The sequence below is a fragment of the Macaca nemestrina genome, chromosome 17 (assembly GCF_043159975.1).
Source record: "Macaca nemestrina isolate mMacNem1 chromosome 17, mMacNem.hap1, whole genome shotgun sequence".
NCBI classification, from domain to species: domain Eukaryota; kingdom Metazoa; phylum Chordata; class Mammalia; order Primates; family Cercopithecidae; genus Macaca; species Macaca nemestrina.
This window is the reverse complement of record NC_092141.1, coordinates 77964943-77988167: the sequence shown is the minus strand read 5'-3', so window position 1 is coordinate 77988167 and position 23225 is coordinate 77964943. Positions and strand designations below refer to the sequence as shown.

Genomic DNA, 23225 nt, shown 5'->3' with positions numbered 1-23225 from the left:
AAAAAGTTCCTGCAGCTAACTCAGTGTCTTCCCAAACGGCCACCCAGTTTTGTGCTTGAAACTCAGAGCCCTTGTGGTGTAGGCACCCAAGGGAATCTCCTGGTCTGTGGGTTGTGAAGACCATAAGAAAAGCATAGTATCTGGGCTGGAGTGCACCGTCCCTCAAGGCATAGTCCCTCACGGCTTCCCTTGGCTAGGGGAGGGACTTCCTTGACCCCTTGTTCTTCCTGGGTGAGGTGATGGCCCACCCTGCTTCTGCTCCCCCTCCGTGGGCTGCACCCACTGTCTAACCAGTCCCAATGAGATGAACCGGGTACCTCGGTTGGAAATGCAGAAATCACCCATCTTCTGCACTGATCTCACTAGTAGCTGCAGACCAGGGCTGTTCCCTTTTGGCCATCTTGCCCAGGAGCTGCCTTTTATTTTTTAATTTTTGTATTTTTTGTTCATTTATATTTGTGCTTTAATTTTTTTCTTATCAATTATATAAGCATTTTATGTAATTAAATATTTTATCTGTATATTTTACAGATATAATTGTATCTGAAAAGTTACATTTCCAAACCTGTGATAAATAACCTATAATTTGTTCATTCTGGAACCATTATTGCTTTATAAATGTAAATTTGTTTTATAGTGATAACTGAATTTATTTAAATTATTTCTAAAACCCAAGCAATACATTCTCCTGTCTTGCTCAAATGAATAACATGACAATATATATAACCACTTTAGATAACAATAGGTGAAATATTCACTTGTATTTTTGATAAACTCTGAATTTTCTTAAGTGTTATGGAAATGTTTACAAGATACCGAATAACCAATATCAGATATAGTATAAATGTTTTAAAAGTATTAAAATGGACATAGTTTGCAAAAATATCATAATATTGTTGTTTTTGAAGCTATTAACTTGGGTTTTATTAGGATTACATTTAGGAGCAGATTCATGAATATGAAAATGGAAGATCAGAATAAAACAAAAGAAGGGACCAAAAGAAAAATGGAAAAAGAACTAAACTATTTCAACTCTGTTGTAGAGAGATTTAGTGCTGGCTTTACTCCCTATTTCCCTAACACACCACTTGTAGAAGAAGCTGACCACTGTATTGCATCACCAATTCTCTTCTTTGATGCCTGGATTCCGATTGGGTTTGATTAATCCAACAGAAAGTGGCAGCAACAGATTGAGGATGGAAGAATGGGGAGGTCAGACCCTCCTCCCCTGCTTTGGTGCCAGATCTAGTGCTGAATGGATCCTTGACGCCCACAGGTTTTCCCCTCCTCCAGTTACACCCACCTGCTTCTGCCCATTAAGGGTACTGACCCCAGGAATGGCTCCCCCCAATGCAGGCCACACTCGACCTCCAGCAGTTCATCAAAATTACCATTTATGCATTTCGTCCTACCAATTTCTGGCTCTAGTGACTTCTGCTCCAAGTAAGCTGATCTTGGCTGTGATTCTCTGTATTCACTTGTTTCTCTGGATTTTAGGGTTATAGCTTGCCCTGGAACTTCAGTCTCTGATGGATCCAAGAAACATCACTGATTTTCAGTTTGCTTAGCTTTTTTCTTATGGCAAGAAAGGAAATAATGACTTCCAAGCTCTTTACATGTTGGAGGTGAAGAAATTGAATTTTAAATTTTTTTGATTTTTAATTAATTAAAAATTATATTTAAATACTCACCTGGGCTACCTTATTGAAGAATGCAGTTTTAAAGTTAATCATATCTTTGTCCTCTTCCTAAACCATAAGATTTTTAGGGAACTTAGTTCTGATCATGGCTCTATCCTCCCATATAACTGTTGTTTGATACTTGAGTTGTCCATTGTGTTTAACACTGCCCCCTGCACACATTAGTCATTATCATCATTAGTTTGCACAATCAATATTTATTTAGTTCACTAATATATTTATTAGTTGTTAGCATTCAACTACTTCTTTCTGGATTCAGTCTTTTTTCCTTCTTGGAGGATATTTATTAGTAGTTCTTTCAGATACGTCCATAAAATAGAAATCTCAGTTTTTTGGGATAAAGATATACCTATTTTATCCTTACACATGAGTTATATTTTAGCTGGTTTGTCAATCAGCTTTTGCCAAAACACCCTAAAACTTACTGGCTTAAAATAGCAATCTCCTTTTAGCTTTGTTTTCCTGTTTCATTTCTGGCATCTGGATATTTATTTTTCTTTAGATGTGATCTCTGTTTTTGTTACTTCTTATTAACCATTTTATTTATATCCTTGTTGAAGGAGCATTCACATTAGCATAGTTCAACAATAGAAATAGAAATAGCAATAAAAATTTTGCTATTATCTTACAAAATTCCACTGTGTGGTATTTTGGTACAAATGAACACAAAGTGCCATGTAGGACAAAATCCAAAAAACTATACCTGAGCACGCTGTCGTGAAATTCCCTACACTTGTAGTTAAAGAGAAAACCCTAAGATGTCTACTCAAGAAAAACAGAAAACCTCAAACTTACGAGTACCAAAAGTACTTTATCATCATATCTGGCTGAGAAAGCAATAACATGCTATTTTTAAAGTGAGAAATATAAGACATTTTCAGTCAGAGCATAAACAAAAACAGAAAACAATAATAGAATAACAGAGTAACAAAAATACAGATGGAGAAAATGAACAGATTCGTTATAGTAAAACAAATTTACAAATGGCCAAAAATTATATTAAAATATTCTTGACAACACTAGGAAATATAAGTTATCAAAGTGGTACTAATTTTTATTAATCAGACTGGTAAAATTTACAAACACCTATAATGTCCAGTTTTGACACGGCCATGGAGAGTATAGTCTCTAACATTTGGTGAGTCATCCCTCATTGCAAGGTACTGCACTCAATACTTTACATATGTTATTTTCTTTAATCCCTACCATCTCCCCTCCACCCCAATCCTAAATTTCTAAATTCTAAAACAACCCTTGTTAAATACTATTGTGTCCTCTGGATCTCACAGATGAGAAAACTGAAGCTCCCTGCGTAAATCATTGGGGCTCCAAGGTAAGTTACTTGCCCTGCATTGCAGTTAGCAAGGAGTAGAACTAACGTTTTAAGTTCAAATATGCTAACGGGTGTATCCTATAAGGAACAGGAAGATAGGGGAGAAAGATGGATAGAGACATAGGCTGATTTTTTATATTGCTAGAGTAGTGTAGTTTCTGATATGTTTGTTAACATTTGAGGGCAATCACTAGTAGAACAAAATACTGATCCAGAACTTTATAGATGACAGGTGGGGAAAAAGGAAAAGGGGAACCTGAAAAAAGGAACAGAGAAAACACAGTCACTATAGAAATGGATACATGGGAAATAACAGGAAAGCATAATTTAAAGAGACCGTAAAATAAGATGATTGGAAGAAAAGGATTGGGTAACGTAAGGACTTACGTCCCCTTCCCTGCCTTGCCCATGGAAAGCAGAAGATTGGCAGATAAGGTAAAAAGAGAAATGCAGTTATACTATTTCAACGGGCATCCTTCAGGCGTGTAATAAGAGTCTGTCAAAATATATCTGAGAAATGCAAATTGCAAATAAAAGTGGAGGGCAGGAATATGTCACACAAAGGATATTTCAAGGCAAAAATAAAAGCACAAAACAAGACCAAGTAGAATTTATTACATTTTTAAGAAACAAAGAGGGCCAGGTGCGGTGGCTCAGGCTTGTAATCCCAGCACTTTGGAGGCCGAGGCGGGTGGATCACGAGGTCAGGAGATCCAGACCATCCTAGCTAACATGGTGAAATCCCATCTCTACTAAAAATACAAAAAATTAGCAGGGCGTAGTGGCGGGCGCCTGTAGTCCCAGCTACTTGGGAGGCTGAGGCAGGAGAACGGCGTGAACCTGAGAGGTGAAGCTTGCAGTGAGTGGAGATTACGCCACCAAAAAAGAAAGAGAGAGAGAGAGAGAGACAGAGAGAGCGAGCGAAAACAAAGAGAAATGTTTGGAGGATATCTGATAAAACTCACATGCAGTCAGTGCAGCCGGATCTGAGAAAGAATTGAAAGCAAGAAGATAAAAGCCCCTGGGAAACAAGCAGACATTCTCAGTCTTTCTTTATCAGGCAGCTGGACCCCTTCATCCTTCTTTCTTTACTGACCAAGTTTTCTGTTTTTGCACAGTGTTGAGAAGGGCTGCACACAGGTCATGGGGTGACAAGTCCTCTTTACAAATAGCCAGCAAGGATTCCAAGAAGAATGTTTTAGTGTGGTGCAAAACACATCACATGAAATTTGTAAGGTTTCTGGCACTGGAGAATACTGCTGCAAAATAAATGAAACAAAAGGCCAGGAAAATTGTAAAATATGTGCACATAGTAAGAATAATGGAATAAACAGAGACATATGCAAATGAGACAGCATAGCATTTGTAATTTGAGCTCATAGACTCTACAGATAATCTGAGTTTTTTTTTTTTTTTTTGAGACGGAGTCTCGCTCTGTAGCCCAGGCTGGAGTGCAGTGGCCGGATCTCAGCTCACTGCAAGCTCCGCCTCCCGGGTTCACGCCATTCTCCGGCCTCAGCCTCCCGAGTAGCTGGGACTACAGGCGCTGCCACCTCGCCCGGCTATTTTTTGTATTTCTTAGTAGAGACGGGGTTTCACCGTGTTAGCCAGGATGGTCTCGATCTCCTGACCTCGTGATCCGCCCATCTCGGCCTCCCAAAGTGCTGGGATTACAGGCTTGAGCCACCGCGCCCGGCCGATAGTCTGAGTTTTAACTTAGTTTCCGCTACTCACCATCTGTGTGAATTTGGTCAAGTTACATAACTCCCTGGGCCTCACCCTTCTGGTTCGTAAAATGGGGTGATTAGAATAATGTCTACGTCTTGGGATTATTATGTGGATTAAATGTTTTAATATTTAAGTATGTCTTAGACACGATAAATGCTATATGTACTTGCTAAAAAAAGTATACATTACGGTATAAAATCAGTGCCATTTCATTTTTGAACTTCCATGGGATTATTTTTGAATTGGTAAATTGATTCAAAAGCTTCTTTAGAAGAGTAAATAGGTTGGGCGCAGTGGCTCACGCCTGTAATCCCAGCACTATGTGGAACCAAAGCAGGCAGATCATTTGAGGTCAGGAGTTCCAGACCAGCTTAACCAAAATGGTGAAAACCCGTCTCTACTAAAAATACACAAAAATTAGCTGGCTGTGGTGGCGGGCACCTGTAGTCCCAGCTACTGTGGAGGCTGAGGCAGGAGAATCGCTTGAACCCGGGAGGCGGAGGTTCCATTGAGCCGAGATAGCGCCACTGCACTCCAGCCTGGGCGACAGACGGAGACTCCGTTTCCAAAAAAAAAAGTAAATAAATATTATTTAATCTAGAAAATATTAAAAAGAAGATCAATGAGAGGGAGCTTGCTCGGTTATAGTGCCACAGAGATTACAGTGTGGTACATTGAAGGAAATATATTGAAAACAGAATTTAGAACCGAAAGTCAAAGTCCACTAGGGCCAGAACTCATAAGCTCTAACCTAGGTACAAAGTTCTTCTAGGAAACAAGTTACTGGAAAAAAAAAAATTCCTAAATTATATTCTCTGTGCACAAAATGTTGGTGATGTTATTAAATGTGATAATTTTGTATTTTCTGCAGAAAATACAACCATCCAACCTTTTCTGTAGACATACGGAAACAATCAGAAGTCTTTTTTTTTTTTTTTTTTTTTTTAAAGTTTGACAGTCTCATGGATTCAGGAGTTCAGCCTACTTCCACAGACTGCTTGCTGAGCAAATTCTGGATCCCATATAATTAGAAAAAGGATAAATATAATTGCATCAATATTGAGAGAATGGGAAATGGGTGAGGAAGATTTCATTTGGTTGTCATGGTCCATGGGACACAGATAAGAGGCTGATTTAAGAATTGCATGCATTTATTATTTCCCTTTCAGCTGTGTGTTCAGGAAGAAATTACAGTACAGAAGAATTTAACAGACTTACTGGCTGTAAGCAGAAAGATAGTGGTCCTTTACCCCATCCTCTTCAGCCAAAGATAAACTCCATGAATTTTAAGAATTTTGGAACAGTCTTTTCTTCTACTTACACAAGATGCTCAAAAATAGACAGAACGGCATCTATTACCAGTTAAAAATGTTTCTCTAACAATACTGGAAAGCAGGACATTCTAAAATTCAGTAGTTACTGGTGGAGAAAGTAGTTTGTTTCATGGGAACTGTTGCAGAAGTGACAAACCTGGAGGCTTTGGGAACACAGATAATTGTTATGTGAGATTTCTTTAAAGATTCTCCTCGCTTCAGCACCATGAAAGATGCTATAATTAGTATGCACACAATGAAACTGAGGTGCAGATGAAAACTCAGAGTTTCCTTTGTTACCCTGAAAAAAATGACATTGCTTTATTGCTTTATACATATATATATGTGTGTGTGTGTGTATTTTCCACTTTGCTCTGCTCTACTCTTCTCTGGATTAGGTTCTCACTTATCTTTGCTTAAATCATTGTGTTGGGGTCAATTCTCCCATTAGGGCCTTGTATGAAAAGACTGATTGAGAAAGGCTAGATTCTTCTTGGTTTAATAGTTCCTAATGTTTTGATATGTCCAGCCAACCATCTGCAACGACAAACTCCCTGCTGAGGAACTAGCAGGAAACAAAGAAATGGAAAACAGCAAAGAAATCACCACGTGAGCAGAAGATATTTTGGCAGCCTGGCTGAACTGAGACCAAATTCTCCTTGGAAATCAGTATAAAACAGAAACTATTCACAATGAACGTGAAATTAAAAGCATGATGTAGTAGTGACCCAAAAGGAATGTGAATTCTTCTCCAGAACATGCAGAGACCCATGGATGAACTGTGTTTCTAGATTTTTCCTCCAGCTTTCCTGAGAGTAAGTTAACCTCTAAAATTGTGGTTATTTTGCATATAGAAATATAACGTAAGACTATAAATAGGAATGCCAGACATTTACGTAGAAACCATTAAATGTAGTAAGTTATTAACGAGTCATTTTGACTTTTCAAATCATCTGTTTTATTTTGTATGACTAAATAACCAATTGAAGAACTAAGAATTTGTATTTTTACCTCATAACTAAAGCATGTTTGGACAAACAGCGACATTATCTAATAGGCTATTGAATAAATAAAAATAAATGTAACATTATGATGCTTCTTTATAAGTATGAACTATTTCCAAAGTTATTTGAATTACTTACTCTTCTTTGTTTTTAATTTTACTGCCAGAGGAATTGTAAGCATTGCAGGTTGCACGATTTTCTGAGTTTTGAATTGTTTTTAAATGGTTTGAGAATATTTTCATCAAGAAAACTTACAGAAAGATTTTCACTGATCTTATTTATTATACTTTAAAAAAATTTTGATCTAATTTGTTGCCTAGTGCAACAAATTAGAAAAATTTGTTCTGTGAATAACAGGAATTTTATCTGACTGAGAAATGATTGGCTTTTTATAACCAATTTATTATTTCCAAATTATACAATTTCCTATTGAGAACAATTTAAGCTAATTAGATGTTTTATATTATTACGGTGGGTGGTATATTTTTTCTCTGATATTTACACCAAGATGTTCAGTGGTGGAAAAAAAATCAGTCTTAACGCTCAGAGACAAATAACCACATTCATGACAATGGGATTATGTAATTGTTTTTTATTCGAAAATATTTTCTGGCACACACATTAATTCACAGAAAGAAAGAAGAGTAGTCACGTGGGCACCATATTTAACCCTTTCAGATACTGAGGTTTTTCACAGCATTGATTTCTTAGTTGGAAATGTAGCAGTTTGGTTTCAGTCAGGATTTCCAGGCTATCACAGCCTGCTCTGATGGCATGATTATCAGGAACTCATCTGCATCACTGGTGAATCTCTTTGGTCACTTTTGGACAGTTTTTAACCATAAGTCCATGCCCTCCTTTGTTATGCTGATGAGGTGCGTCATAAAAGGAACGTCCAACAATGTCTTCCCGTCTTGTTCTCAGGCCTCAGGCTCTCGGACCCCTTTCCCCAAACCTGCCCCCATATTAACTTTCTATTGCTGCTGTGAAAAAAAAAAAAAAAAAGGCCACAACCTTAATGGTTTAGAACAAAACAGAGTTATCATCTTACAGGTCTGGAGGTTAGAAGTGTGAGGCGGGTCTCTCACTGGGCTAACATCAAGGGGTTGGCCAGGCTGTGTCTCTTTCTGGAAGCTATAGGAGAGAATCTGTTTTCTTACCCTGTGTAACTTTTAGAGGTTTCTTGCATTCTTTGGTCCATGGTCTTCCTCCTCCATCTTCAAAGCCAGTAATAGCATATCAAACCCTTCTTCTACTGCCTCACTCTGATCTCCTCGTGTGCCTCCTGTTTTACTTTTTAGGACCCTTGTGATTACACTGGGTCTGCCCAGATAATCCAGGATGATCTCCCTATTTCAAAGTAAGCTGATTGCAACCTTAATTCCATCTACTGCCTTAATTCCCCTTTGTCATATATTGTAGCATATTCACAAATTCCAGGATTAGAATGCAACCGTTATTCTGCCTATCACATTCCTCTTCAACTATGCCTTGTGATATGGTTTGGCTCTGTCCTCACTCCAATATCATCTTGAATTATAGCCCCCATAATCCCTATCTGTCATGGGAGGGACCCAGGGGGAGGTAATTGAATCATGAGGGCAGGTCTTTCCCAGGCTGTTCTCATGATAGTATTCAAGTCTCACAAGATCTGATGGTTTTATAAAGGGGAGTTCCCCTACCCAAGCTCTCTTGCCTGGTGCCATATAAGATGTGACTTTGCTCCTTATTTGCCTGCAGCCCTGATTGTGTGGCCTCCCCAGTCATGTAGAACTGTGAGTTAATTAAACCTGTTTCCTTTATGAATTACCCAGTCTCAGGTATGTCTTTTTTTTTTTCTTTCTTTTTTTTTTAGACAGAGTCTCACATTGTTGCCTAGGCTGGAGTGCAGTGGCGCGATCTCAGCTCACTGCAACCTCTGCCTTCTGGGTTCAACTGGTTCTCCTGCCTCAGCCTCCCAAGTAGCTGGGATTACAGGCACCTGCCACCACACCCAGCTAATTTTTTGTATCTTTAGTAGAGATGGGGTTTCACCATGTTGGCCAGGCTGGTCTCAAACTCCTGACCTTGTGATTCACCTGCCTCAGCCTCCCAAAGTACTGGGATTACAGGCATGAGCCACCGTGCCCGGCCTCAGGTATGTCTTTATTAGCAGTGTGAGAACAGACTAATACACCTTGCCCTTCAGACTTCAATCGCAGCACAATATTCCCTGCAATAGACCATGGATAGGCTTCATCTCTGGTACTACCTCCTTGAGGCTGACTTGAATAAATCATCTTCCCACTTGAGCTGTCTCTTGAATACCAGAAGGGGTCAGCATATTCACAGCTTTGCTCCTGCCATGAATATGGCAGGATGAACCATGAACCTGGGATCCAGGAGCACCCTCATCCGTAAAACCATTGAACGGGCAATGCAATCTTATGATTGCCATTCCTGTTCAATATGGCGCCAAAAGAGGATAAAAGGAATGTGCAACATAATGGTATTGACGTGAAAACACAGGCCTTATCAGTCAACTGGCCTTGTGCTCCACTGTACCAAGGCTTGAACTACTACCTTTGAATCATTTCCTGGGTGAGTTTCCCATCCTAGAATGTTGGGTTTGTTAGCTAAGATTAGGTCTTACATTTTCTTTATCAGTTATCTTGGTCATTAAAGCTCTACAACTTTCAGACCATTTTTGTTATTCTGCCTAATATATGGCACCATTATGTAAAATGGTGTCATATTTGCATTTAACCTACGTATATTGTCCCGTGTACTTTAAATAATCTCTAGCTTACTTACAATACCTAATACAATGTAAATTATATGTAAATAATTGTTATACTTTATTGTTTCAGAAATAATGACAAGAAAAAAAAAGCTTCTACATGTTGAGTACAAACCCAGCCATCCTTTTTTCTGAGCATTATCTACCGGCAGTTGGTTGCATCCACAAGTGCAGAACCCACAAATAGAAATGAGTGACTATAGTTTTTGAGCTGTGCTAACATGAAAGAGTATAAATAATTACATTATACCCGCACTACCAGACTGAAATTGTCATATCTGAAATAAGTTACCTTCATGATGTTGTAGTAGGTCAGTTAATGACTTTTGGACAGACATGTCCTGAATTCTTTGTTTGTTCTCTGCAAACAGTTCTATAAAGACTTACTAAAGCCTTGGCCCATGTTTTAGAAAGTGGAAATCTGGCTGACTGGTGGATCTGTGTGCAAGCCTGAAGGTCACTCTCTCTCTCTCTTTCTCTCTTGTAAGCCTAGGCCCTTATGTGGGTTACCCTCAAGGCCAAGGCTGAGCCCATAAGCAGACAGGCATGGGTGATTGTCTCTCATTGAAAATAGCAGAGCAACATTGGTGCCTACAAATAGTTATCCCTATATTGATTTCAATAATACAATAGTAGAATGAGGTATCTGTTTAAGTACTTTCAAGGACAATTTTATGTGATTTGTTTATCTCTATTCAGCTGATTCATTATCCCTCACTCCACCTCCTGCCTATCCACATATGTGTAGGCAGGTTATAGCCATCATAGATGTGAAGATTAGTTTGGGTGCTCTTTTCTACCAACAGTAAAAGTGGGCTATCTGCTTTGAAAGAATAAAGTTTGTCTATAATAACATGAAACCTGTTCCTTGACTCAACAGTCCTTTCTACAATAATTACATTTTTATGCCCATACTGTCCCCCCAAAATGCATTTTCACACCACTGAACGCTAGTTAAAACTATGAGTTCCAAGTCTCCCTACCTCTTGGAATGTTTCATAGGAAAATCTCCACTGACAAAGTGACGTAGGTCTGGATTTTATTTCTGTGCCTCTTCATCACCACATATTCAACTATTCCAAAATAGTTATTACCACCATCACTCTACTCTAGTTCCTTCTGCTCATTATCTCTTACACAGTATATCGTATCTAATTAGGCTTCACCTTATGAAGTAGGCTTTGTAAATATCCCAGGGGATGAAGAACAAGGAGTTAAAAGATACAGAACAAAGATTGAGAATTTTATTTCATTTTCTGCTTCTAGCATCTGAAAGAGATTGTAGAGTGTTGATACAATTTCTTCCTTAACAGTCTGACAGAATTTCCCAGTGAACCCATTCACTGGGGAACCACCAGTGATGCTTTCTGTTTTGAAGATTTTTGATTATTAAATCAGTTTCTTTTACAGATATAGGCTAATTCAGATTGTTTGTTTATTCTTGTGTGAGTTTCAACAGATTGTCTCTTTGAAGGAACAGATTCGTTTCACCTAGGCTATCAAATTTATGAGCATAGGGTTGTTCATAATATTCCTTGATTGTCCTCTTAATGTCTATGAGATCTGTAGTGATGCCCCCTCTTTCATTTCTAATATTAGCAACTTGTGTTCTCTCCCTCTTTTTTCCTAGTTAGCCTTGGTAGAGGCCTATTGATTTTATTGATCTCGGAGAACCAGCATTTGGTTTTACTGATTTTTCTCTATTGATTTCCTGTTTCCAATTTCATTGATTTCTATCATAATTTTTACTATTTCTTTTATTTTGCTTTCTTTAGATCTTTTTTCTTTACTAATGTATGCATTGGATGCTGTAAATTTCTCTCTAAACAAAGCTTTCACTGTATGCCACAAATTTTGATAAGCGTTTTCATTGTTATTTAGTTCAAAATAAGTTTTAATTTGTCATTAGATTTTTTTCTTTGACTTTTATGTTATTTAGAAGTGTGTTGTTTAACCTTCATGTATTTCGGGATTTTCCAGCTATCTTTCTATTACTGCTTTCTGGTGTAATTCTACCATGGCCTGAGAGCATGTATTGTATGATTTCTATTCTTTTAAATTTTCTAAGGTGTGTTTTATGGCCCAAATTTGGTTTATATTGGTGAACATTCCATGTAAGCATGAGAAGAATGTATTTTCTGCTATTGTTGGGTGAAATAGTGTGTAGAAATGTTCATTTTATCCAGTTGGTTGATTATATTATTGAGTTCAACTCTGATTTTATTTGTTTTCTACCTGCTGGATCTGCCCATTTCTGCCAAGAGAGGTCCTGAAGTCTCCAACTATAAGAGTGGATTCATCTATTTCTCTTTGCAGTTCTCTCAGTATTTTGACACTGTTGTTAGCATACACATGTTAAAGATTGCTATGACTTCTTGGAAAATTGACCCCTTTATCTTTATGTAACTTCTCTCTTTATCCCTGATAATTTTCCTTCTTTTGAATGAAAAGTCTGTTCTGTTTCAGAATTCTGCTCCATATGAAATTAATATAGTTATTCCAGCTTTCTTCTGATTAGTGTTAGCATGGTCCATCTATATTTGTGCGTCTATTTTTAATCTATATGTGTCTTTATATTTAAAGTTGGTTTCGTGTAGACAACATGTAATTACATCTTTTTTGTCATCTACTCTGACAATCTCTATCTTTTAATTGGTGCATTTAGACCATTGATGATCAAAGTGATTATTGACATATTGGATTAGTATCTACCAAATTTGTTACCATTTTCTATTTATTGCTCTTGTTCTTTTCTTCAATTCTATTTTTGGGCTACAATTTTTCTGCCTTCTGTGGTTTTAATTGAGCATTTAATATAAGTTAATTTTTCCTTCTTTCTTAGAATGTCATTTATTTTTGTTTTTTGTTTTTACTTTCTTTCGTGGTTGCCTTAGAATTTGCAATATATATTTACAATTAATCCAAGTCAACTTTCAAATATCACTCTACCACTTCACCAGTAGTGTATCTTATAGTAATAAAATAACCCCAATTCCTCCCTCCTGTCTCTCATACCATTACTGTCATTCATTTCACTTATAAATAAGTATACATGAACATTATATATGAATGTAATACATACATCATATATGCAGCATTTATATACATGTATGCACATAAGTATACACAATTGAATACATTGCTATTATATCCTATTATGTTTCAGATAAATTAAAAATAAGAAAAAGTTTTTATTGTACCTTCACTTATTATTTCTTTCTCTGATGCTTTTTCTTTCTTTATGTAGAGCCGATTTTTTTTTTTTTTTTTTGAGATGGTTGCCTAGGCTGGAGTGCAGTTTCGCCATCACAGCTCATTGCAGCCTTAACCTCTCAGACCCAAGTGATCCTTTCTACCTCAGTCTCCAGAGTAGCTAGGGCCTCAGGCATAAGCCATCATGCCTCACTAATTTCAATAATTTTGTTTTTGTAGAGACAGGATCTCCCTACGTTGCCTAGGCTGGTCTTGAACTTCTGGGCTCAAGCCATTCTCTCACCTCAGCCTCCTGAAATGCTGTAATTGCAGGCATGAGCCACTGTGCCCAGCCTTATATATAAATTTGTGACATATCATTTTATTTCTTTTGAAACAACTTCTTTTCATATTTTTTCAAGGCAGGTCTACTGGCAACAAATTCTCTCATTATTTGTTTGTCTGAGAAAGTACTTCTCTTTAGCTTTTTGAGGATAATATCACAGAGTACATTCTACTAAGCGTAGAATGCTAAGTTGGTGGGGTTTTTTTCTCTCAACACATTAAATACCTTATTCTCTTCTTGTTTGCATGATTTCTGAAGAAAAGTGAGATAAAATTCTTATTTTTGCTCTCCTATAGAAATGATGTTTTCTTCCTCTGGCTTCTTTAATATTTTTATTCTTTATCTTTGATTTTCTGGAGTTTGAAAATGATATTCCTTGGTGAAATTGTTTGAGCAAATATTCCGCTTGGTGTTCTCTGACCTTCCTGAATCTACGGTTGGGTATCTAGCCATAATCTGGGGAAATTCTCAGTCATTACTGTTTAAAATATTTCTTCCGTTCCTTTCTTTCTTTTGGATATTCCCATTAGGCATATGTTACACATTTTTAGTTGTCCCACAGTTCTTAAATATTCTGCTCTGTTTTTTTTTTTTCAGTCTTTTTTTTGTTTTCTTTTCAGTTTTGGATTCTTTTCTCAGCTGTGTGTAGTCTACTAATAAACTCATCAAAGATCAAAGGCATTCTTCATTTCTGATAGTATTTTTTTAATATTAGGCATTTAGTTTTGGTTCTGTCTTAGAAGTTTTATCTCCCTTCTTACCTTGCCCATCTGTTCTTGCATGTTGCAACATTATAAGAAATATGTATTTTGTCTCTGCCCTCTAGTTTTGGCAAAAAGCTTCTAGAACCCTTGTAATTTCCAGAGTCATGGGGGTGATGGGAATAGCATTTGTTATAGTATTTGGTCCCTGTTCCTGACACAGAGCTTCTAAGACCAGGAATCTCTGAAGTGAAATGAGTATCTTCGTGTTCATGAGATATCTGATGGCAGAAATAACCTAGATTGCTTCAGGATAGGACTGGTTGCCAGGGAATCACCTATGTGATTAGAAGGTTTCAGCCCCATCCCCAGATGTCCAGGGAGAGGAGAGGAGATGGAGTTCAAGTTAATCTCCGACGGCCAATGATTTTATTAATCACGCTCATGTAATGAAGTCTCCATAAAAACCCTAACTGTAGGAGTTTGGGGGAACTTCTGGGTTGGTGAACATCTCAAGGTGCTGGGAAGGTGGTGCACCCAGAGAGTTACTGGAAGCTCAGCGTCCCGTCCTATATACCCTGCCCTATGCATATTTTCTATTTGGCTGTTCCTGAGCTTTATCCTTTGTAATACACTGATAATAGCAAGTAGACTGTTTTTCTGAGTTCTGTGAACCACTCTAGCAAATTATCAAACCCAAGGAGTGGATGTGGGAACCCCTAATATGTAGCCAGTTAGTCAGAAGTACAAAAGACCCAGGCTTGTAACTGGCATCTGAAGTGGGGGGCCGTCTTTTGGGACTGAGTCCTTAATCTGTGGGATCTGCTGTAACTCCAAGTGGACAGTGTCAGAATTGAAATCAATTGAATTTTAGGACACCCAGTTGGTGTCCACCGAGAACTGGAGAATTTCTTGGTGGGAAAAACCCACACTTTTGTTATCAAAAGTGTTTTATGCAGAAAAACAGGTGTGGGCTTCCCTCTGCTCCCCGCTGCATTTTACATGTCATCTACTTTATCCGTTGAAGCCCTTAGTATTTTAAACATAGTTGTTTCAAATTCCTAGTCTAATAATTGCAACATTTCTGCCATATCTGAATTTGATTCTGATACTTGCCCTCCTTATAATTCTTTTTTTTTTTTTTTTTTTTTTTTTGCTTTCTAGTATGTGTTACAGTTTTTTCTATTTGTTTTTGAGACAGGGTCTCTCTCTGTCACCCAGGCTGTAGTACAGTAGCACGATCATGGTTCACTGCAGCCTCAATCTTGTTGGGCTCAAGCAGTCCTCTGCCTCGGCCTCCCAAGTAGCTTGTAGCTATGACTACAGGCACCATACCCAGCTAATTTTTTGATTTTTTTAAAAAATAGAGATGGGGTCTCACTTTGCTGCCCAGGCTGGTCTCTAACTCCTGGCTTCAAGAAATCCTTCTGCCTCAGCCTCCCAAAGTGCTGGGATTACAGGCATGAGCCACTGTATGCAGGCTGTAATTTTCTCTTGGTAGCTGGATATGATGTCCTGGGTAAAAGTTAATCTCTTAAGTTTGTGGCACACAAAATAATTGATTCAAACAAAGCTCCTATCTTGGTTTGGTTACTTATTTTCTTTAATTTCCAATTCCCACTTTTCACCCAACCTCCATTCTTCTTTCCCACTTCCAAAGATAACCTTTTTATTGTATTAGGGATGATGATCCTTTAGTTCCTGAATATTTTTGGAAAATGTGTATCACATGTAATGTGAATTGATACCAATGATATTGTGACCTAATGCTCAACCTTTTCTCTTTTTTTCTTCCTTTGAACTGGAGCTATATTTTTAAGATCTCTTCAAGTGGATGGGTGTATGCCAATCCAGTGCTCCTGAATCCTACATAGTAATCTTAGGGCTGTATCCATAAAAATTTGTTTTATAACACTATGCCACAATAATCTACATTATAAAGAACATCATTGCACTGGTCCCCTCATGAACCCATGTAAGAATCTCCTTGAGCTACATATCCAGGAGCAGAACTGATTGATGGTAGGATACTGCTAAGTAGTAATGAATTAGTAATGAATCACCCACGTGACTGGGTAAGTTTGTACCCCCAACAACAGAGCAGAAAGTTCCTTTCTCCCCGTTAGACAATTTAACAACACCCACAGCTGAGGAGATAGCAGCGATTGACACTAGTCACTCTTCTGATTTTTCTCAATCCAATGATGGAGAAATTATATCTGATAGTTGTTTTAATTCTTATTTCCTTCAATATTGGGTTTAAACATTGCCTCATATGTTTTTATTTTAGCCTTTTGACTTTCTTCTTCTCGAGGAATGCAACTAGAAACAGCTGTTACAATGTTTCTTTTATGTTTGATTGCACAATGTTTTCTGCTTTAGACCTTCACATTTACTTCATTTTTTTTCATCTTTTTAAAGGAAACAAGTCAAAATGAGCAACAGATGCATGAGTGTGAGTCAGCAAACATGGGCTCTTCTATGCAAGAACTGTCTTAAAAAATGGAGGATGAAAAGACAGACCTTGTTGGTATGGTTCAGAGTCTATGTGTTCTCATATTTAGAGGATGAAAAAGTATTTTATCGGACAACATAAACACTTTATTTTCATTATTTAATATTGCACATATGTGTAGTCCAATTAACCTAGATTTTTTTTTTCAAATTCTGGGCTTTGCTATTTGTTCAAGTAAAATTTATTTTTTCAAATTACAATATGTATTATTGTTTTATGTCTTACTAGAGGCATTTTTTAAAAAATTCATAAACTCCTTGAAAAATAAAGCTATATCTTTATACTGCAGAGATAACAATTCTTAACCTCTGAGCTCATTTGAATCTCATGAACACATTGGTATAAAGAAGTTTAGGGCCAAAGTAAAAAACAGGCAGGGAATCCAAAATTTAAGAAACAATCCAAAGGCAAATTGTTGCACTTCTACACAATGTCGCTATAGACACAGACAATGTCAGTTTGAAAGAAATAATGGTCATGTAAATAAACGGAAAAATGGTATTGTGAACTTTTACTTCTATTAAAATAGTACTTATTTTCTTCTGATCATAAGAATGACTAGATGTGCTTTGTGCAAAAAATTTAGTAAACTCAGAAAAATATAATAAAATCACTCATAGAATACTCATAGTTCAAAAGTTATATTAACATCTGATCTTATGAACTAGTGTGTGTATGTGTATGTGTGTGTGTGTTCATGCATGTGTCAATACGTGTGTGTTCACATATTGAATGCTTGGATTGGCAGGGAATAAAGTATACAGCAATTCCTGCATAGGGAAAAGATTATATAAATGTAAAAGTTTGAGATTCCACCCTATATAGGTGTTTTACCTTTAAACTTTTACCTCTTTTTTATATAAACATTATGTTTATTTTTCTATTAAGATAGAAATAGGTATAGATATAGACCAACACACATAGCTGAAAAAGGATCATATGATGAAGATGACATATAGCTCTTTTAAAAATGACATATGTGTAGAATTATAACTAATTAACTAGTTTCTTATCACTGGGTTTCAATTGCATTCTGCTGTATTTCCAATTCCTGAATGTGGTCACAATGACAAAGACTTTTACATTTTTGGGGGGGACAACGTTTTGGGACTATCTTCTTCCACATACCAGCAACAGAAGGTAAAAATATGATCTTGCTCCTATTGACAGAAGCTGGTTACCTATTCCATGTCTCCTACTATTTATTTATCACTGTCACTAAAATTTTAACATGACTAAACTGTTGGGCCATTCATAAAGTAATCCAGCCTTTATCACTTGCACTAAAGTGTGGTAAACTTAGATTCCCAATTGTAATTGGAATTGATGTTACAATTCTGTCTTGGTACACAATGTGCATATTTTAAAATATGCAGATTAATGAGCAAAAGAAAATCAGGATATTTAAGAACTAGGAAAAAGAACAAATGCAATGCAAGCCAAATAACAGAATTAAGTGTTTCAAATTGTTTGTGGATGATTTATCTGTGGTATAACATCTACCAGTTTGCTTCCTTTTTCTCTTATTGCTATATAGGAATGGCTCTTTTCATTTCTTCTGGTACTGTTTCTGTACCTATTTTTCTCCAATTTACATCAAGTTCATGACTCTCCTCAAATGCCTTCAATGGATCTGGGACGTGTAGATAATTTTAATGATACTAATTATGTTATTGCATTTGCACCTGAATCCAAAACTACCCAAGAGATAATGAACAAAGTGGCTTCAGCCCCATTCCTAAAAGGTATGTTCCCTGGTTGTTCATAGTAATTTCCTTATTTGCAAAAGGCGCAAATTCATTTTGAGATTTCCGTCACAAATTATATTGAATGCTCAAGTTTCTAGAGTTTATTAACAACATTAATGTATATTCCCTCCAAGTCTCAAGATTTTTTCTGGTTTGTTCACTAGTGTCCCATTTAGGAAATTCCATATTAAAAGGGTTATCCTCATAATTGTACATATCGAAATGAGATAGTCCAGGGTTATTTAAATGTATGTTTGTGAAAAGATTCTGGAAACATTGGACTGTAGTGACAGCATGATTTTTCAAATACATAAATATTGGGAGAGAAACTAGACATCATTTCAAAAACCCATGGGCAATATTTACAATGAAAAGAGGTGACATGTTTCCTTGTACCACAAAGTATATATGTGGGTGGGATGAAGCTCTAAAAGCCACAAAATTGGCATGGTTTCTCTCTCTGGGTGTAGGAAGAGAACAAAGAGAAACAATAAGGTATCTGATGGTGCTAAAGAAACTTCTTTAAGAGTTCATAATTATCCATCAGAAAGCAGAGAGGGCCAATTTGAGAAAAGCAACTGAAACCATATTCAGAAATTATATTACTAGTATAGTTTTTGAATGCAATCGAAACTGTTAAATGTGTAAAGTGTGATAGACCAAATAAGTAAGTATGGAATAGTCTCATTCTCACACCCATGTGTCCTTAAAACTTGGGAGTCACAGTATGGAAGAGAAGATCTAGGGCAGGACATTTACAAGGTGAAGAACTTTGTCATTCCAGATAGCTTAGAGAGCCATCAAGACCTGATCGGTCATGGCAAAAGAACTCAGCAGCCAATGTGGCACAAGTCCATGCTTTCATCAAATTATTAAATGAAAAATATAAGTAACTGTTTTACCATTAGAGGATGATACAGGTTGAGCACCCCAATTCTAAAATCCAAAATCTGAAATGCTCCACAATCTGAAAACTTTTGAGCGCTGACATGATGCATAAGTTGAGTATTCCATACCTGACCTCTTGATAAGGTTTGGCTCTGTGTCCCCACCCAAATCTCATCTTAATTGTAATCCCCACATGTAGAGGAAGGTACCTGTGATCCCCATGTTTTGAGGTGGGGAGGTGATTGGATCATGGGAGCAGTTTCCCCCATGCTGTTTTCATGATAGTGAGTTCTCACACGATCTAATGATTTTATAAGGGGTTTTTCCCCCTTTGCTTCCTGTCTCTCCTGCCACCTTGTGAAGGTGCCTGCTTCCCCATCTGCCATGATTGTAAGTGTCCTGAGGTCTCCCCATGTTGTGGGAATCAGGAGACCAGAGAGGCCAGATGGGTGGAACAGGAGTATTTTATTTAGGTGACCACTGGCCCAGCAGATTAATATCCAGAGGCTGAGCTACGAACAAAGGCAGGGCTTGACTTTTATTCATGCAGCTGAAGGCGGGTGGCTAGCCAGTGGTGTGAAACTTGCGGAATGGGGAAACTGAGCTTACAGAAGCAGAACAAAGGCAGTTAATCAAACCGTGACAGGTTTTGCAACTTAGGCATGTCTTGTGACCTTTGCCATCCTGCACAAATGGAAAAATAGGAACTTACAAAATCCTTGCAAACTTGCAGAAATAGTTACAAAAGTAGTTATAAGAGCGTAGCGTGGGGAGAGGATTTCACGGGGAGACTGATAAGAACTTGCTTTTCTCATCCCTGCTCTTGGAATCCATTTCTTTGAGGCCCCTGCCTGGCATTGCAGATAATGTAATCATAGCTCCAGCTGGACTTTGGAGTGAGTCAGCCTGGTCAGGGAAGGACTTGTTTTCCCTTTACTTGTTTTTCTTATATTTCCTGCTTCACCCAGCCATGCAGAACTGTGAGCCAATTAAACCTTTTTCCTTTATAAATTACCCAGTCTTGGGTATGTCTTTATCGCAGTGTGCAAACAGACCAGTACACTTCATGTGATGGGTCACAGTGAAAACGCAGTCAAAACTTTGTTTTATGCACAAAATCATTTAAAATATTGTATAGGCTGGGTGTGGTGGCTCACTTCTGTAATCCCAGCACTTTGGGAGGCTGAGGTGGGCAGATCATCTGAGGTCAGGAGTTCCAGCCTGGCCAACATGGTGAAACCCTATCTCTACTAAAAATACAAAAATTAGCCAGGCGTGGTGGCCTGTGCCTGTAATCTCAGCTACTTGGGAGGCTGAGGCAGGAGATTCACTTGAACTCAGGAGGTAAAAGTTGCAGTGAGCCGAGATCGTGCCACTGCACTCCAACATCAGTGACAGAGCGAAAGTCCATCTCAAAAACAAAACAAAACAAAACAAAAACAAACAAACAAACAAACAAACAAAAATATATATATATATATAGAGAGAGAGTATAAAATTGCCTTCAGGCAATGTGTATAAAGTGTATGTGAAACATAAATGAATTTCACATTTAGACTTGGGTCCCATCCTCAAGATTTCTTATTGTGTGTATGAAAATAATATAAAATCCAAAAAAAAATTGAAACCAAAATACTTCTTGTCTCAAGCATGTGATAAGAGATACTCAGCCTATTGTAATGAGTTCTTATTATGGAAAATAGCAAATAAAGAGAAAATACAAGCACATATCCCACGTGAACTAACTATTGCACAACCAAATAGATAATGGAAAATGTTATTTTATAAATGTTTTATATTAGTAGATGAAAAAAATGATAGAAATAAAACATCACCATTTTGAAACTCCCATTGAATTAATGGACCTAGGCGCTGAGGGTCAACAGCTGCTAATGTCTCAAAAAGAAAAACAATTAGCAATTATAAGCCTCTCATAAAACAACACATCAACACCTATCAGCTGGCAAAAAAGGATTAGACCTGAGTCTGATTAAGCCTCTCGATCTAGCTGCTGGATTGTAGAAAATACAGAGGACAAAAGAACTTGTTGAATTACACCAGGAGGATGCACTATATGGGTTAAATGGCCTGGGTTAGATCAGTAACAGTCAGCCATTTGCACTATATATTTTAGAATAAACAAAGTCTCTTAAGGAAACACTATCTAAATACAACAGTCTTATGCTGTCTTTGGAAACTTGGCTATATTGACACCACTTCCAAATGAAAATGTGTACTGTAATTGCAGCATATATTCCAACATTAGATAGGTTTGTTTGTATGTGAATTTAAATCAATGTATTGGTATTTCCAATGTCAATATTTATACCAGTACTAATACCCATGATTATTTCCAATACCATTGGAATTTCCAATACCAATAATTATTTCAAATTCATTGTGCCTTAAATTATTGTTTGATATGGTTTGGCTGTGTCTCCACCCAAAATTGTATCTTGAATTGTAATCCCTAGAATCCCCACAATCCCCACGAGTCAAGGGAGGGACTCAGTGGGAAGTGATTGGATCTTGGGGGTGGTTTCTCCCATGCTATTCTCATGATAGTGAGTGAGTTCTCATGAAATCTGATGATTTTATAAGCATCTGGCATCTCCCCTGCTTGCACTCATTCTCTCTCCTGCCTCCCTGGGAAGAGGTACCTTCTGCCATGATTGTAAGTTTCCTGAGGCTTCCCCAGTCATAGGGAACTGTGAGTCAATTAAACTTCTTTTCTTTATAAATCACCCAGTCTTGGCATTTTCTTATAGCAGTGTAAGAACAGAATGATACATTGTTTAAATGATTTATTTGGAAGGGTAAATTATATTTGAAATACTAATGTTTGCCATACATTTCTGATTTTATCTAGAACATCAGAAATTCCCACCCCTTTCCCCTCCATGTCTTATTTAGCCCAGCACTGCCTTTAGGAAGGAAATAGCTTTAACATAAAATAACCTCAACATAATTGAATATGGCCAGGTAGACATCTTCTTGCTTAACTAATTCTTTTTTTTCTTCACATGGCAGGAAGAACAATCATGGGGTGGCCTGATGAAAAAAGCATGGATGAATTGGATTTGAACTATTCAATAGATGCAGTGAGAGTCATCTTTACTGATACCTTCTCCTACCATTTGAAGTTTTCTTGGGGACATAGAATCCCCATGATGAAAGAGCACAGAGACCATTCAGGTAACTTTTGTAGAAGAAAAAAATTTTTTTTTGCTATTGTATCAGTAGCCACAAAGGGACCATACCTGATAGCAGAGGTGAAACTACACAAACATATACAACCACAACATATACCTTTAATTTCTGAACATAAAGGAGATTCATATTTATTAAATGAAGCTTATGTGCTTAAGTACATTGTTATATTAAGAAATTATATTTACTATTATTTGTAAGTTACTCCTAAAAAAACACCTGAACAAAACAATGTTGCTCATTGACTCCCAAACATTTTCTTAAAGTTTAGTGTTTTCTTGACATAAGCAACAGAAGATCCGAGCTCAAGGAAAGCAATCTTGACTAATGGAAAGAATTATAAAATATAATGAAAAATCATTGAGAATTGGTCTTAAAAATATTCGTAAAGTAATTCTGCTATATTCCGTGTGGGTGTGCTCTGCAAATCTCAACTGAGAAGACTTATCATCCACTATATTATCATGGACTTTGCATTTTGAAACATTTGAAATTTTGTTTTTTTCTGTAGCCAAGATTGTATCATTCCATAATAATGGATGTGTTCTTCTTCTAAAGCTCACTGTCAAGCAATGAATGAAAAAATGAAGTGTGAAAGTTCAGAGTTCTGGGAGAAAGGCTTTGTAGCTTTTCAAGCTGCAATTAATGCTGCTATCATAGAAGTGAGTATAAAGTTAAAGGAATCTAACTGCATTACATTTGAATTTTGCTGGATGGTGATTTAATGGATTATCTTATTCTATCATTTATTTACTTCATTAATGAGGC

General features: G+C 37.1%; 1 protein-coding gene across 2 annotated transcripts in view; it reads left to right on the top strand.

Annotated features, from left to right (window-relative positions):
- The first annotated feature begins 5706 nt into the window (after nt 1-5706).
- LOC105469061 (ATP binding cassette subfamily A member 9) overlaps nt 5707-23225 on the top strand; it is a 77874-nt gene continuing 60355 nt past the window's right edge. Inside the window, exons 1-6 of one of the 2 annotated variants that reach the window (XM_011719634.3) lie at nt 5707-5839; nt 6604-6889; nt 16518-16626; nt 18149-18356; nt 22278-22442; nt 23016-23119. In XM_011719634.3, coding sequence (XP_011717936.2) covers nt 16531-16626; nt 18149-18356; nt 22278-22442; nt 23016-23119 — 573 coding nt within the window. In that variant the 5' untranslated portion in view covers nt 5707-5839; nt 6604-6889; nt 16518-16530. Of the gene's footprint in view, nt 6890-16517; nt 16627-18148; nt 18357-22277; nt 22443-23015; nt 23120-23225 lie in introns of both variants that reach the window. The other variant, XM_011719633.3, reaches the window with a different exon arrangement.